This window comes from Rhea americana, unplaced genomic scaffold (assembly GCF_003343005.1).
Source record: "Rhea americana isolate MKP2758 unplaced genomic scaffold, rheAme1 scaffold_255, whole genome shotgun sequence".
NCBI classification, from domain to species: Eukaryota; Metazoa; Chordata; class Aves; order Rheiformes; family Rheidae; genus Rhea; species Rhea americana.
The window spans coordinates 478,435-496,140 of record NW_028186374.1 but is presented as its reverse complement, the minus strand read 5'-3'; the positions used below and the strand labels follow the sequence as shown (position 1 = coordinate 496,140).

Sequence of the window (17,706 nt, the reverse complement as noted above, 5' to 3'; positions counted from 1 at the left end):
GCCTGGCTCTTTGAGAATATAAAGTGTTAGATAAATGTGAACTAATCCGTGCAAGTGTGTGTGTCCTGTGCTGACTAAGTCGTCGTTTGGAAACTCCCAGCCCTTCTTTGTCTGCTCGGTAGCGATGAATACRGCTCTGTTCCAGTTGTCTCGTCTATCTCTCATTAATGCCCAGAGTATCTTAAATGTTTGATAGGGTAAGAGTGTTGACTTGCAGGACCCTTAAMTGTTTCAAAAATAAAAGTTACGAGAAGAGAGAATACTGCCATTGCAAACCTGAATGCTGAGCGCTGCCCGCAAGTGAGATGAAGCGAAGCTTGGAGCTTCACCGTGGCCAAAGCTCATCTGGCCGCGCGGTCGTGCTCRCTCCTCCCTCCTCTAAGCCAGCCTCGGGCTCGCCGCAGCCTTTGCCGAAGCGTTCCGGCCTGTGAACACCTGGTAGGCCCTCGCTTAGAAACCAAAGTGACTCTGTGCTGGCTTTCGGCTCCAAACTGGCTCGGCAAAGGAGCCAGCACAAGGGACGGGGAGGAGCGCGTGGCGGGGTGGCTTCGCTGCCTCGCAGCTGCAGCCCGAGGCACTGCCCCGCGGGTCCCCGCAGCTGGCAGCCTGGCCAGCACCCGCTCGGCCGCGGCTCGTGGCCGCGGCTTCCCTTCGGCGTCACCGGGGCAGAGCTGAGCGTGCCGAAGGGTCTCTGGAGGCCTTGTGGCGGAGGGCGCGCTCGCTGCCGWGGCCGCTCCTGGTTTCGCGGGTGCGAATTCAGAGCTCGAGCCTCAGAGGGGCTGAACCAATTCTAGCAGTGGAAAATTAGTCTTAAAAACACCAAGGATTTTTTTTTCTTGAGGGATTCAGCTGCTTAAGTCCTTCTGAAGCCAGCACTTGGGCTGATTCTACTGAGCAGCTTGCAGCTTTCACATATGCAACAACRATCCTAGAACAGACTGCTAAATAACTGTCATTCTTCAAGTACTTCTTTGGGGGGGAGCAAGTGATCCATGTCAACACAGAGATTCTTTCTGATGCTCTCCAGAATGAAAAATTTAAGGACTGATCACTGGAAGGATAGATATGCCTGAGAAGGGCCTCTTGTTTGAAGACGTCCACCTTATTTCATCTTTTTCAAGAGCTACAGGAAAACTTCTTTGGAGCTCCTGCTTGTTAAAGCATTTTGCCGCTCCTYCTGCCTGGGTAGGAGAAGGGCTGACAAAGGTTTCTCTGGATGATAGYGAATATTAATTGCATCCTTCCTCCTCCTTTTGGCTTGTTCCAAGTTGCGAGCAAACCAGCAGCAGAGCTTCTGCTTCTCACCTAGGAGGTCTGGCGTGGGGGGCTTATGCCRCTCTTGGGGCGGATGGATGGTGGGAGTGCGTATCCGTGGAAGGGCATCACACAGCATGTGTTGCAGGGAGAGTTCTTAAGTCAAGGCTGAATGTTATGTTCATTRGCAGAGCTAATTGCCTTCTTTTCAGCATTGATGCTGAATGACCTGGCATCTGGGGGCTTTCTTGTTTCTGAATATTACTGTGTTAGGTTAACTGGTAGTTGCTTTCAAGAGGATCACAGGAGAAAACTAGCTTACACTGCCTTCTTAACTTGGACTTTGGGGATGGAACATGGATTTTTAAGGTCTAACCTGTTTTGGTTTTTTTTTTTTTCCTTAATGGTGCTGTGGAAGCAGATGTTTGCAAATTCTTGGGGGAGCAATTGGCACTCTGTCCTGTGTGCTGTCAGAGCAGATCAAGCTCATATCGTTGCTGTGCCTATTTATTTTGCSTGTCTTTGCTGGTTCCAGGGAGGATTGTGAAGCTAATGCAACTTTTGCACTGACATTGCTTGAATGGGACATCCAGTCCGGTGAGAGTGTGTTCAAATGTTTGTCATGCTACAGCTGTAGTGTGCAGGTGTGAATGCTGAGTGCCAGCYGGGAGGGTGGGTCTGCACCTCCCTGTGAGAAGTGCAGTGGTGTTCAGTGAGCTGAGCTTGTGCCAGCCTGATCCTACAGGCAGCAGGGCTCCAGGTTGCTGCTCAGTTCAGTTTTGCTGTGTTTTGCTTCAGCCCCTTTAAAAACTTTCTTTTGTTGGACAGAATAACTTGTTTGATGCTGAGAATTCCCCTTTGTGTTTCGTCTTTCCTAACGCGCCTTCTTTTCTTGCAGGCGTGAATGACAGAGGAGGTGCCTCCGACTGCGCTTACTGACGTAAACCTCCGTCTTCTCTGCCACGATGACATAGACACAGTGAAACAACTCTGTGGCGACTGGTTCCCAATAGAGTACGTTACCGTTTCTGGATGCAGGAGGGAGGGGGAACTAGACACAAGYGGTGTGAACCTGCCTGGGTGCAGTTCAGGGCTGAGACGAAGGGCTCTGCAGCTGTCTCTGGGCTGTTGCTAAGCTGGCGGTAGGTTGTGAATCTTTCACGCACCACAGCGGTGTCCCCATGAATGGCCTGTTGCTGCCTCTCCTGCAGAACCGTAAAGTCATCAGAATGTTTGTCTGCAGATTTGTGGCAGACAAATGGGCTTTGTAATTAAGGGGGGTGGATCTGCTATTTGGGAAAGACTGCGAGAGAGGAATGGGTTTATACCTTCAGGAAGAATGACAGTGCCTCTGTGTTTTGAAAGAAAATTGTGTCCTTGAGGGTGTGCAAAGAAAGCACTCTCGGAGCTAACCCAAGCCAACAACGGGCTGGCTGTTCCTAAGGAACAGTCGTCCTGAATGTCCCAGGAGGAGGGCAAACAGTACTTGCCTGTGTTCCCAGGACTGCTGTTGCTCCCCGAGCACAATGCTGTTTAGTCAGATTTAAGTCTCAAACTGAAATTTGTGCAAGACAGAACAAGGTGTTTAGCTGGATGGACTGCATGTGAGTAATATCTAACCAATACTGTGATTGCAGGTACTCTGGACGGTCAGGTTTGTCCTGTCCCATCCTGAACCCAGGTGTTACGTGGTTCTGGGCTCCAAAGAGCATTAGCTGCAGGGCCTACTTGGCTGTCCTCAGCTTGGTGTGTCATTCTCACCCTCTGAAATGAGTCATTTTTGAGACCAAACCTCTGTCCAGAGGAATCTTGTACCAAATGAGTATCAAAAGCACGCCAGTTCTTTGTTTTAAAAAATAGTCCTGTTTCTCTGTTCTCTCAGTTAGCATAAACAGTTTTTGTTAGCTTCCTCCGTAGACGAAATGGAAAGATGTCTCCTGCCTTAAGCCCCCTTGTGATGTCTCCTGTTCTGCTGGACTCTGTCCATTTGCATTTTTGCCTTTTTAAATTTTTGTCCTACGTAGACTTCATGCGGTGGTGATGCAGGGAGGAATATAAGCCCTTGTGTAGATGAAATGGTATATAATATGCCTTTTACTTCTGTGAGGCTGCTGACAGTGCTATTGAATGAAACACCAYGGCTTTCTTTTTCCTCCTGGTTGACTGTTGTCTTTCCCATCTGTCAGCACAAGTATTTGTACTGCTGCATGGAAAAAAAAAGTTTAGAAACTTGATCTGGATTAAAGTTAAGTGTAGCCTGTCCCAAGTTAGTTCTTCAGGCCCCTTTTTGGGAAATGTTTGTGCCACAAGCACTGGGATGAGGAGCTTCTCTGGGAGACCGTGGTAGCTTTTAGGCTTAAAGTATCCAGGGAAACTGCAGCTTTAGACTTCATATATATATATATATATATATATATATGTGTGTGTGTGTGTGTGTGTGTGTATATATATATATATATATAGGTTTCATTGAGTAGCTTTGTGGCAGATTTTAGCAGAGTAATTAAGATTGCATGAAACTTAAACGAGCAAAAATATTCATAGATTTTTGAATTTGCAGGGTCTACTGAACATCCGTTTAGGTTTAAATCAGTGTACTGTAGTTTCTCTTCGGTATCTGCGGAAGAGGGAGGAGAGTTAGAGGCTGATGGCATGATGTTAGTACCAGTATTCATTTTTTTTCCCCCACTGTGTGTATCAAATTATTAAGATTCTTAAGCTCTTAAATGAGCACAGATGGATCCTGTATTTCAAAATGTCTTACTAAAGGTGGAAATGAAGGCTCTGGGCAATGAACAGAAAACAAAAATGTGATTGTCCTAGCAAAGCAGGAGACCGTTACATCAGTAGTAGCAGCCTGTGCTGCATCTCAGGTGCARCTGAAAGAAGCCATGCCAGCACATGGGTACAATAGCTGTTTGATATTTCCCCAGTACCACACAACAGTTAGGAAAGGTGAATAATGTACCCACCCATGTTTTTATAGAATAAGTTAAGCTAGCAGCATAGAAAAATACTCAGATTGACAACTTCTTGTGGTACAGCTTTCCTTCCTTGGACTTGTGTGAAATCCATTGGCCTGCAGTTCCACCGATGGCGTTTAGAGGTGTTGCTGCCCGTTTCCAGTTAAGCAGCACTTCAACACAGTGTTTGCTGTAACCCTGCCTGCTCTCATGGGCTCAGTCTTCTCTAAACRCTCCTGGTTTTTCTTTCTTCCAGGTACCCTGACTCATGGTACCGAGATATCACTTCCAACAAGAAGTTCTTTTCCCTTGCAGCCACGTATAGAGGCTCCATCGTGGGAATGATAGTAGCAGAGATCAAGAGCAGAACAAAAGTGCATAAAGAGGTAAGGAAGCTGTTTCAGTATGAGACATTCCACCACTTGCTGTAGTTACCCTGAGATGGGATGATTGGGGCATTTTTTTTCCCCCCTCTGTCTGGACACTAGTAAAAGCTATTCTGACCTAATCAAAAGACGAAAAACATGGTGATTTCCCGCTGGGGGAGCGTTGATAATGAGATGTGTGTAAATATGAGGGCTGCGGGGGTTAGGAACTTCTGCTGAGCAGCCTGTGACCTGAAAGTTTTTACCTGCTGGGGCAAGGCAGCTGTGGTCTGATGGGAACCTGTCTGCCTGAGGCTCTGTGGAAAGATCAGATAACACAGACCTACTCTAAAAGTGTCTGTGTAGCAAGCCAATGTGCTGTGCCTGGCTGTTCTCACTGTACCTGGTCTTAGTGGTGACAGAGGAATGCACAGCTGTTGGAGAACAAACCTCCTTCCTTCTTATGTAAGGCCTGAACTTCAGCTGTACTGAATGAGTCACTGCTGAGGGCTGACTGGCTTCCTGCAGAAACTAGGGTGTCCTTCCTTAAACAGCATCTCAAACACGAAGCAGAGGTAGCCAATATGCAGAGAGCTTAGGCTTTATGGGTAAGAGCTTGGAGGCTGGGACAGAGAACACAATATGGGCAGAGGTGAAGAGGAGATGATTGCTGGGACACCGAGGAAAATGTCACCAGGGAGAACAGCCTAGGAAAATCATTAAAAAAAAAAAAAAAAAAAAGCAGGGGCAACGCAGAGAGCACAGTAACTTCTAAATGGCCATCAGTGTTAGGTTTATACGGGGAATAAGTGGTACTATTCTCCTTAGCCAGCATGAAGAGACCCATGCCACTGAGCACTCCGAGTTCCTCTCTGATTTCATCTCAGAGCTAGTTAAGGTCAGAAACTTCATCTTCAGCAACCTTGTAAACGTCAGCGAAAGGCTCTTGTTCCAACCAACCTGGAATTCAGGGCCTTGTTCAGATACTGCTCTGGGTGGTAGGACCCATAGAACATGCTCCTTGCCCTCTTCAGCAGTACAAACATCTTCACTTGACATGAAGACCACATTGAGCATGCTGGCAATAAAGACTGTTGCTGATCTAGAAACTGATGTGCGCATCCAAAATTGACAATTTGAATCTTTCTGAGGAAATGGTGCAAATATATTTAATATGTCTCTAGGTCTGTGAATAATATACATACCCAGAAAAACCCTAAGGATTTGTGTTCTGTCTGGAAAGATGATATGAAAGATACCTCTAAGGGGCCATGTTTGTTTCTTTTTGCCCTTCTTCCTTTCTAGAAGTTCCACCTAAGACTGTTCTGTGCAGAGAATTTTTGCCACTGACCTTGTTTTAGATATTCCAGTACGGGATGCTTTCTTTCTCCTCTTGCTCCCCAAGCGTCCTACTAAATAACTTGTCGTATCTCTACGCAGGATGGAGACATCCTAGCTTCCAATTTTCCTGTGGACACTCAAGTTGCTTACATCCTAAGTCTTGGAGTGGTGAAGGAGTTCAGAAAACATGGAATAGGTAAGATACYGCTAAATGACAGCTCTGTTGCTGTGTCTTGTTTGCCATGTGTGTGGCTAGTGGGCATGACTGAAAGACCAGCAACATTTCACTCCGATTRCCTGCTGAGACAAGTTTGTCTATGACTCAGCAGCTGGCAAGGTGATATGCTCGCACCCTCCCTTGGGGAGTTAATTAATGCAGGTGCACCGAGGGCTCTTCACCGGTGTTGACCCATCACAGAACGTACAAATGTTTCTGGAGAACGTGCGGCTGTATCTGTCTTGTTCCAGAGAATAGCTGAGCTTACCACAAACTCGCATTCCTGCYGCTCTCCTCACCAAGATTTTTGGAAGAGCTGTTGAGAGTGAGACTGACTGAAGCACCAGGACTTCATCCTGGAGCAGGGTTTGAGCCTGTCTGGTGGGAACAAGGAGGGAGCATATATTCCCCAGCTTCTGTTTTTCTTCTGTGGATATCAGAAGCCTGGCCCCTGAGGCAAAAAAATGTAGCTGCTTTTAAGCTTTCAATTTAAAAAGATGGAACACATGTTTAGGGAAAAGACCAAGGGAACTGGAAAAGAGTGTAAYTTGGACTCGATTAAATTTGTCAAGTGCGTATAAAGGTCAGTTCTGAATGCCTGCTGCAACACGCAGCAATTTTACAACTGTCTGAAAATCCTCCAGTCAGTCAGGAGGGTTCATCTCCTTGGAGCAGGATGTTTTATCATCAAATAAGTGCCCTTCTAGTAAGGTTTAAAGCAYCATCTATATCTTCATGAGCTGGATCCACAGAATGAAATAGGCCAGACTTGCCAGCATGACTCAGTGTTGCACATCTGGTGTCAGTTCAGTGGGTACAGGTATAACTTGTCTTCAAGTCCCTTCTCCCCTACTCACACCTGCAAAGATGCAAACTGATATGATACGTAAAGAAATAACCAGTGGGAGCACTGCAATTAAAACTTACATTMAAATGCTACTTCAGAGAAGCTTTCTCTATGAAGCAGAAAATGCTTACAGAGAATAATGTTCAGAGAAAGCGGTGACGAGGTCTTTTGTAAAGTCAAAGTTGTCTCGAGGCCCCTTTCAGYTTCCAAATCCTGATTTCCAGCTTTATCTTGCTGGAATTTTCTCCTTCAGTATCAGTATTTCCTGCACCCGTTGAATCCAGACAGTATGTTGCAGTGCGCTCTAAGTCTCTGCACTTAAAGCTATAGCAAAATAACCTGAAGAAGCTGCAGATGCTTTTTTGAGAGCCTTCTCTTCTCAAGAGTTTTCTACTTCTGTTTGAAGCTGGAGTCTTTCATGCAGGAGTCTTTTTCACTCCAGGCACATTTTTAAGCACTACAGCTCTGATTTTTTTTTTTTTCTCTCTCTAGCAGATGTTAGAAGGCTTTTGTTTCTAGCTCTTTGCTATTAAACCAGAGGACAGTTGAGTTACTGTGCGACAGAAGTGGAATATGTCTTAAATTGCTCTCTTGTTGGCCCCTCTCGGTGGCTTTTTGTGCTTGACTGGTGTAAATTCCTACTAAGTATCAAGCAACTATGAGTCAGTGCTGTTGACCTGTGCTCTGAAGTTCTGTGGGTACTGCTGAAAATCTTACATGTCCCATGCTGCTTCTACGGTAATTGTGAAACTGCAGCCTAAATCTCATCTGTGTGTTTTATATTAGCTAAACTGCTTAGGCAGTGGCCTGTTGTTACTGCACCAGGTGGAAGAAGTAGCTGTGCAGTCTCATCGGATGGCAGTTACCAGAAATGTCTTCTGTGGTAGTGTAGGTGCGTGCAAGAAGCAAGTTTTGCTAGATCCTTCATGCTGTGTTGAGGTTGTTCAGATGAACCTTCAGGTCTAGTTTCTTGTGGCTAGAATATCCTCTTCTCTGCTTTCTCCTGCTGACATTTGTGGCTGCAGCAAACCCTGGCTGAAGGAGACTTTATGCCTCGGCTCTTCCCCTAAGAAGATATTAAAGTCCTACCAATTCTTAGACGTTTTTAGTTTGAGTTCACCAGAAATAGTGCAGTGACCTGCTTGTGAAATCCTGTTTTAACTCTTTGCAATTTTAGATGGCTAATTGAGGGAGCTGATGGAATTGCAGACTTGCTGATCTTCCCCAAAACCAAATGGGCTCCCAAAGCCAAGAGCTGCTTGACTGGGGATGGATATTACTAACATTCCCATGTCTGGCTTGAAGCCCTGCTCATTGCTGAGATGAGATTCATATCTGAACCACAGAGCACAGCCCTGCTRAGTGTGCTGGTGAGGGACTGGAGCACTGACTGGGATCTGGGAACTTTTCTAAGCATGTGCAGCCTTCGTTGCTTGAAGGGTGGATGCAGGGGATCCCCCTGAGAGCTGAGCTTTCCTGTGCTGTCACTGGGATGGCAGCTGCACTGAGTCTGTTGTTCCTTCCTTTGTAGGTTCACTCTTGCTTGAAAGTTTAAAAGATCATATATCAACAACTGCCCAGGATCACTGCAAAGCCATCTATCTGCACGTCCTCACTACTAACAACACAGCAATAAACTTCTATGAAAACAGAGACTTTAAGCAGCACCACTATCTTCCCTATTATTATTCCATAAGAGGGGTCCTCAAAGATGGCTTTACCTACGTTCTCTACATCAACGGCGGACATCCACCCTGGACAATCTTATATCCTTTACCCTTCAGTMTGAGTGAGCTAAGCAAACACCAAACAATATTTGGGGTTAGAAACAGCGGTGCAGCAAAGAGTGACCTGGCTAGAGCTGGAGAGTGATGCCTCTGCAGATGATTTCCTTGAAGTCAAAAGGAAGGCAATGTTGGCCTGATTTGACAGTGATCCATTTATGCCCAGACTCCAAGTATTTTCTAAGCTGCTGGGAACAGTTCAGGGAGTCAATGTCATGGTACATTGAATCCTAATTTGGKGAAATTTGCCAGTGAAAAGCAAGCGCTTAGTGTTTAGCAAAAGTTAGGCATTCTTTGGCTGAGTGGTGCAGAATTTTCCCAGCAGTCTCAGATTTGTCATATCAGAGCAGCCCTTGGTCTGGTTCCCTGTGGTTGCAGGATCTTCTGTGACCCTGGCCTGGTCTGGGTCTCATCAGGCTCAGCACCCCATGTGGTGGATTTGACTTCCCAGATTCCCAGAAGAAAGCAGGTGCATGTCAGCTCTGCCAGTTATATTGAAAAGATCTGAAGTTCATTCTCCAGATCTTGGGTGTGAGCAAGCCCCCTTTTCCCATTCAGAAGGGAAGTACCTTGCCCTGAGAGACGGACTGAGTAGAAAACGGAGAACAAAACAAGTTTAGATGAAACTTCCTGATCTTTCTCAGAGGTAGCTGAACGAGCAAGATATCTCTGGGCAGATGATGGATTGTGAGGCCACAGTAACTTGCTGTGGAGTACAAAGGAAACTAGCAGCTACTTAGCTGGGATATTTCCCAGGGAGGTTGGAGCCAGTGTCCCTAGACTGCCACCTCTTAGGGTGCAAAGTGGATCTGCTCTTGATAGGAAGGAGCAGTCAGTTAAGTGTGAGGAGCGAGCCAGCTTAAATAACGAAGGGCAGCTTTTGCTGTCTCCTAGAGATTCCTTCAGGAGTGATAGTCCAAAGGATGATTTAAGTTGTTTCTCTARTTACGTTATAAATGTCATTGTCCTTAACTGATAGCCACTGACTACCTACAGCACATTGGATCAACACTAGCCAGCCTGAGCCCCTGTTCAATTCCCCAGAGGATATATCGACAAGCCCAGAGCCTTCTCTGCAGCCTTCTGCCCTGGTCTGGCATTTCTGCCAAGAGCGGCATTGAATACAGCCGGACAATGTGACTTGATCAGAAGACGTACGAGAAGCAAAGGTAGGCACCGGAGGGAAAGCTCCCCGTCCCTCTCCGAGGCCCGGCTCTGCAGCGCYGCAGTAGTGGCGTGCCACATCCTGTGGGCTGGGGCAGTTGAGAGCGTGCTCAAGCGAGGGCCTCTGCAGCTGCAGCTCTGYGCGCTCTCGTTGCGCAAGCTGCGGTGTAAGACGTCTTGGGCATCGTTGTGCCCTGGTCTCGGGCTGGTGGTCAAACTCCCGTAGGTCCCATCTGAAGGGAATTTAGGATCTGATCTTGTTTGCTTGTGCCCAGAAGCTGGCAATAGATTCAACCTGTCCCTCATGTCTCCAGCCTTTTTCTCCAGCTCTGTTAAACCAGCTTGAAAGACCCAGTATGAGTCTGTGCCCTTTCCCCAGCAGGATGTCCAGGCGCAGTAACCGAGTGCCCATTTGCTGCCAACTGCATTAAATAACAAAGTCTTCTGGACAGATGTGTAAGAGACCCTGTTCCTCTGTGCAGCAACAACTGTTCTCCCCAAGGCAACTGTTCTCTTTTGTCTTTCTTGTCAATTATAGGATTGTTCTTCCTTTCATCTCCTGAACCACCGGCTCTGCACCGATTCCAGTGCTGTTGGCTTTCGGTCAGTGACCCGGCCCTCTGGAAAGGACTCCCTTTTTCCACAGATCGACCAAGATTTGGCAGACTTGACTGGCTGCAGCCCTGACTTACCCTTGTGGCCTGGAGTCTGCGAGTGCTGCACGGACAGGCCTGGCTGTCTTGTAAGGCATCTGGCTGCGCCGTAGGCGAGGGCCTCTTGCTGCCACCGGTCTGCGTGCGTCCCTGCCACTTCCCTCGCCTCTGGCTTGTTCACTCGTATACACGATGCAGAGGGCTTCAGTCGCTGCTCCCGCACTGTAGCTGCTGGAGGTGACCTGAATGAGGCTGACGAATCTGCACTGACCAACCATGTAAATGAGCCGTTAGCACCCTGGCRGGCCGCTGCCGGCAGGGGCGAGCGTGCTGTCCTAGTCGCAGGGGCGGTGGGGAGCTGGGCGGCCCGAGAGGATCGCGCTGGGTCCCGCTGCGCCGGTGACTGCTGCTGGTGCTTCCTGCCCCCTCGCAGGAGCGAGCCACCCCAGCCCCACCCATCCTTCTGGAGTGACCTAAACAGAAGCATCCAATTCAGGATGCATCCAGTAGAAGGCAGGGAAAGAAATTGCTGTTTCATAGTGAAATATATATTATACTGTACAGATCTTTCTGCCTTTGTCCAGGTTGGAACTCAGCAGAGGAGGGGGCTGGGGGCATGGAGCTGTTGCTTCAGCCAGRGCCCTGGGGAGACTGGTGCAGAGTCCTCCTCCTCCTCCCCTGCATGTGTCTTCCCTTGGCACCAGCGTCAAACTCTTGCAGGATCTTTTGGGAATTGAGGTCTGTGTACAGATCACTGTGGCTTTTATTTGGCTGTTGAAGAAAAGCCACCACTGCTGCTCACTTGTGTGTTTGAGGTTGCAGTCTGTGGACGTTGCCACGGGCATGTGCCAGTTGTATGTGCTGCAGGAGGCTCACGCCGCCTGGATGCGGGAATCCCCCCGCCCCGCGGCTGGCTCAACCTGGTGCGGCTGCGTCTCAGCTCACCAGACGTTACCCTCGCGCCTGCGCAGGAGGCCCCGGCRTTCCTGTGAGCTGCAGCTGCGCTAGGTCCCTTCCCCAGGCCTCGGTGCGAGTCAGGTGCCTGCTTTGCTTTCAGGGTGGGGGTCCTTGCAGGCAAGTGCTGGAGGCACAGCTATGGCTGCTGTCTTCCAGATCCTGCCGCAAGCCCCCCTGCGTTGGCCAAGGCTCTTTCCCTGCTCAGCACCGTGTCACTCATCCCCCCCGCACACACGCACCCCCTTCATGTGCCTGTTCTGATACTGGGAATGGTGGAGGTTGAAGATGCAGCCGGAGAGCGGTGTGCTCCTCGTGCAGGTGTTGCTGCCTCTGGCAGTGAGTGTGCCAGGGAGCGGGGATGAGAAACAGGCRGGTGTCACTGTTAGACCTAGAGGGAGAAAGAGAATGTCGAGATCCTGCAGCCCAAATGATTGTACAAAGTCATTTGAATCTCTGTCGGCCTTTGAGACTGGAGTTTAATAATAAAAGGATGCAGGAGAACTTACTGTGAGCGGTACCATGCTGGCTCCTAGGAGAGGAGACCGGGGCCAGCTCCTGGCTTTGCCCGCTGCTGCCAGGGAGCTGGCTGCRTGCACGGCGGCTCTGAGCTTGATGTCTCTGCTGCAGACGGTCCCACTGAGCGCAGCTTTCACGCTGCTGCCCTGGGGCRCAGGAAGCATTTTGGTCCAGCCCCAGGGGCTGGTGGATGTTGCACTGCGGGGATGCAGCGGGCTCTTCTGGGCAGAGGTGCTGTGCCATGTTCTGGGGCTCAAYGGCTCTTTGACTGAAGGGAAAAGCGTTTCTCCAGGAGGACGGTCGAGCCCTGCGACAGGGCCTTGGCGAGGTGGGTGACTGCGTCCTTGGAGGCCTTCAGGACCCGAATGGACAAAGCCCTGGGAGTGGGTCTGATGTTGACCCCCATGGAGGTTGTTGAACTAGAAGCCTCCTGAGGTCTCTGAGCACCTGAGTTATTCCTTCTCCTGCGGTCTAGAAACGATGGCGGTGCTGGGTGGAGCAGGGCAGYGTGTGCCGAGAAGCTGCTCTCGCCAGGCGGTGCCGTAGCGGGCGAGCGAGTGCAGCCTCGCGGCTGCGGGAGGCTCGGAAACCCTTGTGCTGTGGGGGGAGACGGGGCCGGCAGGCTGCCGCGCTGGGCGTTTCCTGCGGCCGAAACGCCACCGGCCTGGGGCGCTTCCAGCGGCGGGCGGGTTGCGGTCGTCGAGGCTTTAGCCAGGTCGGGGGGAGGCGAGCCGCGGTGGGGCTCCGAAGTGGCGCGAGGCACTTGCGGTGCTGCCGAAGCTGGGGAGCAGCCCAGCTCCCCTCCGCCTGCGGGCGCGACGTAGCGAACGACGCGCGTTTAGCTCAGCAAAAACCACAGCTCGGTTTTCTGCTGAAGCGGCCGGCAAAGCGGCTCTGGTCGCAAAAGGCGGGGGCGAGAGGGGGCAGCTCTGCGGAGCGGCCGGCTCGGCTTGGCTCGGCTCGGCTCGGCTGCTCGCAGCGCTGCAGCCCGGGAGCCTCCTTCAGCAAGGGCTCCCGGGGCGCGCCGCCCTGGGGCTGTGCGCCAGGCTGGGCCTGGGGTTCCTGGCGCCGCTATTTAATGGCGTTTTTAACTGGGGCACAAGAGCGGGCCGTGCTTGCCTGCCCCCCCRGCCCGGCCCAGGCCTGCGGGGAGGTGCCGCGCCGCTGCCTGCGTCCCCGCGGCCAGGCTGCCGCTGACTAGCCCGCGCGTGCGGCTGAGCTCCCCAGCAACGCTCCGCCGCAGCGCTGGAGCCCGCGGCTGCCCAGGTTCCCTTCCCTTCTGGGAACAGCCCTGGTGCGGGGCAGCGGCTGCCTCCGGCCCCTCTTCAGCGGAGCTGCCCTCTGGCCGGTGGCTCTGGCGGCGCCCACCGGTCCTGCTCCTTCCGCAGCCCGTCTGCGGTGGTACGGGCAGGAGGTGCTTGCTGCCCCCCCCATACAGCGCTTCCCTGCAGGGCTGCCCTGAAGGACCCTCCCAGCCTTGTTTGCGTGACCTTATTTTGCATTACCTTAGCTGCTTTTTTTTTTTTTTACTTAAATGTTTCTGTTTGTTTGTAGGGATTTCTTCAACAGCTAAAAAGCTCTTTGTCTCCTTTGGCACTTAAGTTTCTCTGAACTAGCTGGACCAGAATGAATCCATCTCTTTCCTGTTTGCCTCAGACTGACATTTTTCACCTCTTTTTTATCGTGCCCCTTACACAACTTAACTTGTCCACTGCTGCACTGGACCAAGGCCAGAGGGGACCGGCGACTGGTGCACGTTGTCCTCCTTGCCCCCCCCGCCCCGTCCTCCAAGGTGTCAACCACGTCCCCACCTCCCAGCCCCACTGTGCCCTGTTATTTATTGAGGAGCGTTGTGCTGCCGCTGTCAGCGTCACCCTGAATGTCGTCAATTAAACCAAGCCTCTTTTGTGCGTCTTCTGTCCCTTTCTGCAGGAGCCTCTAACSTGCCACGCGGCGACCTTCACCTGCCCTTATGGAGCGAGCAAAAAGCCGAGTGCTCCTGGGGGCTGCGCCGGGCGCGGGCCCCGGCCGGGTGCCACGGAGGCTCTCCTGCGTCCCCGTCCTCTCCCCGGGGCTGCAGGCCTGTCCCCGCTGCGCWAGGGGCGTGAGGAGGAAGCAGCCCGGGGAGAAGAAGTGGCGGTGCCCGCGTGTGCCGCTGCCTGTCTGCACGAGGGTGCCCCTCTCCTGCCCGGGGGCAGGCGGAGCTGAAGGGGGCCCAGGCCCGAGCTGCAGCGGCAGCAGCTCTGCCATAGCTGCTGCTTGTTGAGCTCTTGCTGCTGTCCCAGCTCCAGTCCAAGGCTCCCGCGGCGGCGGCACGTCCTTCCTCCCGGCCGGCCGCGAGCGCGCCGGGGAGACGGAGGGCAGGGAGCGGCTCTAGCCGGGCTTTGGGCCTGCATCTGCCAGGGGCAGAGCTGCCTGTGGCGACAGGGAGTGTGTTGGTGAGGGAGACTCAGCCGAGGCTCTGCTCCCTCCACCACGGACCCTACGGGACCGGGGCAGCGGCTGGAGTCGGGGAGGGGGCGCAGGGTGAGCCCCAGCCAGCGGGCAGAGCGGCCGGGGGGGGGGGGGCCGGGGTGTACAGCAACGCTGGGGCAGCCTGTGCAGAGGGGCAGCCCGTGCAGGGGGGCAGCCCCACAGCGTCTCCCCCAACAGCGCAGTGCAGCAAGGGGCCCGCAGCTCACCCACCGGCAGCAGGAGAGCCCGGAAAGGGCTCCCTGCGACGGGGCTTTTTGCTCTGAGAGCAGCCTGGCAGCTCCAGCCTCATCCTCACCATCCCCAAGGGTCCTGGTTCGACCCCCCCCCCCCCCAAAACACACACACACGCACGGAGGCAGGCTTGGCCCAGGGAGGGGGCAACCCTGCACAGCACCGTCCCAGTGCCCAAGATCCCAGAGCCCTGGCACAGAGGAACTGCAGTGGCCACTGGCCGTTCTTCTCCAGCAGCGACTTGAACAAGTGATCCTGGCCCTGTGCTCAGGGCCCCCCCCAATCCACACCCCCCCTCCCCCGGCCAAGAACCAAACCCCCCTTCCCAGTGCTTTGCTCCAGCATTCAAGAATGGTCCCAACGGCAGCGCGTTCAGCAAAGCCATTTATTCCACTTTCCTGCTCCCACAGATCTCTAGATGCAAACCCGCACGAGCGATTCCCCATGCCCCGGAGGGAATTCACTGTTAACCTGCTGAGGTGGCGCCAGCCGCCCCGAGCGGGTGCCCCAGCAGCACGTCCACCTGCACAGCGGAGAGGTTCCACCTACGCCGGGAGAGGTGCTTAACTGGCAGCCTTGTTCCTCAGCCGTGTCCACTGCAAAACACAGCTCTGAGTCACCGACAGGGGGGCATTTAAAAAATAAGACGTTTTTTTGTTCCTTAAAAATAAACTGGGACCTGAATTCAGCAGTGTGTCCCTGAAATCAAAGCATAATTCTAAGGCTTCGGAGCCCTCAAGTAAGCACATAAACCCTCTGCAAGGGGGGGGGAGGAGGGGGCTGTTCAAATTGATCTGGGAAGCTCGCTATGGTTTAATGGCCATAAAAATACATAGCTTTCCCCTGCTCCCAGTGGAAATCACGTGGGCAGCATTTGCAGCCAGCGACTGGTTGGAAAGTTAGAAGAAAGTCTCTAGTCTCCTCACCCACTTTTACTCAATCACAACTAGAGCAGCGTCACTCCATCGGCTCGGCTGCCGGCTGCTCCGCCACAGCGTCTCCGCCAGGCCCGGCCACCGGCTGCTCTGCCACCTCGGCCGCAACCTCGGCCGCCGGCACAGCCCCCTGCTGCTCCGAGCCAGCCTGGGTCGCCAGCCCGGCCACCGGCTGCTCCGCTGGCTCAGCCGCAGCCTGCGCTGCTGCCTGGTTCTCTGCCTTAGCTGCTTCCTCGGCCACCAATTCATTTGCTGCTTTAGCTGGTGCTGCCAGCTCGTTCGCTGACCTAGCGGCAGGCGCGTTTCCTGGCACAGCTGTCGCCGCTGCTGCCGCCTGGTCGATTGCTGGCTTTTTTGGCTTCTGTGTGGCAGCCACTGCCTCCGCCAGCTTCTCCTCCGGCACCATGTTCAAGATCTTCAGGGCAAAGAGCAGCTGGAATTTGGCTGTTCCAACGAAGGAGTTCCCCAGGAAGTTTGGCAGCCCACCCATACGGTCCTTCTGGGTGTACAGGGGGACACGGACCATGCCCATCACCTGCAAGAGCACAGCGCGCAGCTCAGCAGCGGCCGCGGCGCCCTCTGCTCACTGCCAGAGCGAGCGGGGAACCACGCTCCCCCCCCCTCCCCGACACCCCCACACCATCTCCCCAGTCCCCGCCAGCCCACGGCCCAGGCCCGCCCTGCCCCGGCCGACCCGGCACCCCCCCGCCCCGGACACCAGCGCCTGCCCTCGCCTGCGCCCAGCCCAGCTGAAGCCCCTGCGCTCCCTCTTCCCGCCTGCCCCAGCCCCGCCAGCCCGGGGCTCTCCCCTGCCCGCCAGCCCCGCTCCCCCTGCTGCCCCAGCCCTCGCCCCACGCTGCTGCCCACGCCCTGCCCTGCCTGGGGGCACCGCCGCTTACCTACGCGGCCCCCTCAACAATGCCACAACCCCGGGCCAAGCGGCTCCGCTCGGGATGCTGCTGAAAGCTGCCGTGGGCTCCCCAGGCCAACGGGGAGCCCCCAGCTCTCCCGCTCTACCCCGGGGCGTCAGCCAGACCAAGCTGCTTGGGAGGGAGCCTGCCTCCTTCACTGCCTCCTCGCAATCCGGGGAGAACTCGGGTCAGAGCAACACATCACCACACCGAGGGTCACGACTCCAGCCAAGGTTACTCAGCCCGGGGGAGATGCCCACCAGCTCCAAGACTGCCCTCATCCGGGTCCTTACGCTGAGCAAGCAAATAGGGCTCATCCTGACGAGGGCGGGCGCTGGGGAAAGGCAAGAGCCCTCTGCGCTGCAGAGCCCTTGGCACCGCCCGAGCGAACGGCCAAACCTCCTAGCGCTGGCGCTATGCAGCGGTGCGCAGCGCTCGCCAGCAGCGGCTCTAAATGCGGTGCATTCCCCCGCTCAGCTGCAGAGCGCAGCAGCCGGCAGACCCAGGCGGGGAAGCTTCGCCTTCCCCGGCACTAACGCTCAGAGCTCTAGACAGCCCCTCCCTGGATACCCCACCTCCAGCCCGTGGTCTCGGGAATGCACCGCGCTGATCTCGATGGTATGCAGCTCTTCCAGGGTCAGCTGCCTGGCGTAGAAGTGTGCCACCACGCGATGTGGCCCCTCTGTCAGGTGCGAGCACAGATAGTCAGCTTCCGTCAGGCGCACACAGCCCAAACCCAAGCCCAGCACCCGATTCAGACCGTCCTCCAGGGACCAGTAACGGCGATCCACGAACCCCCCGGGAAAGCCCAGTAGTCCGTCAAATCGCATCTGCATCTGCAATAGAGGCGCATCGTGTTAATGGGGCGCAGCCCAGAGCCCCCAGGGGCCTGGGGAGGGCCGAGGGAGGGGCGGGCGCCCAGCCCGGCGCTGCCCAGCCGCTGCCACGGGGCTCCGCCGGGCCCGGCCGCAGCCCTACCAGCTCCAGCGCATCCAGGACCGTCCGCGGACACCGGCTCCGAGGGCTCGCGGCGGGGGGGCCGCCGCCGGGCCCGCCGCCGCCGCCAAGCCTCACCTACCGCCCTGCCACAGGA

General features: G+C 53.9%; 2 protein-coding genes across 3 annotated transcripts; one reads left to right on the top strand and one right to left on the bottom strand.

Annotated features, from left to right (window-relative positions):
- Positions 1-1,782: 1,782 nt before the first annotated feature.
- NAA60 (N-alpha-acetyltransferase 60, NatF catalytic subunit) lies at positions 1,783-12,050 on the top strand. The gene is made up of 7 exons (XM_085307204.1): positions 1,783-1,851; positions 2,153-2,268; positions 4,474-4,603; positions 6,023-6,119; positions 8,519-8,753; positions 9,755-9,940; positions 10,474-12,050. Exons 2-6 carry the CDS (start codon positions 2,159-2,161, stop codon positions 9,909-9,911), a joined length of 729 nt encoding a protein of 242 aa, XP_085163330.1. The 5' UTR covers positions 1,783-1,851; positions 2,153-2,158; the 3' UTR covers positions 9,912-9,940; positions 10,474-12,050.
- A 3,088-nt stretch (positions 12,051-15,138) lies between these two features.
- On the bottom strand, positions 15,139-17,678 carry NUDT16L1 (nudix hydrolase 16 like 1). 2 transcript variants are annotated; one of them, XM_085307203.1, is made up of 3 exons: positions 17,374-17,678; positions 17,189-17,295; positions 15,139-16,237 (listed from the first exon to the last, which is right to left on the bottom strand). In XM_085307203.1, exons 1-3 carry the CDS (start codon positions 17,447-17,449, stop codon positions 15,725-15,727), a joined length of 696 nt encoding a protein of 231 aa, XP_085163329.1. In that variant the 5' UTR covers positions 17,450-17,678; the 3' UTR covers positions 15,139-15,724. The 2 variants fall into 2 exon arrangements, with proteins under 2 accessions (XP_085163329.1, XP_085163328.1); XM_085307202.1 differs by having other exon boundaries at positions 17,189-17,678.
- Positions 17,679-17,706: the final 28 nt, after the last annotated feature.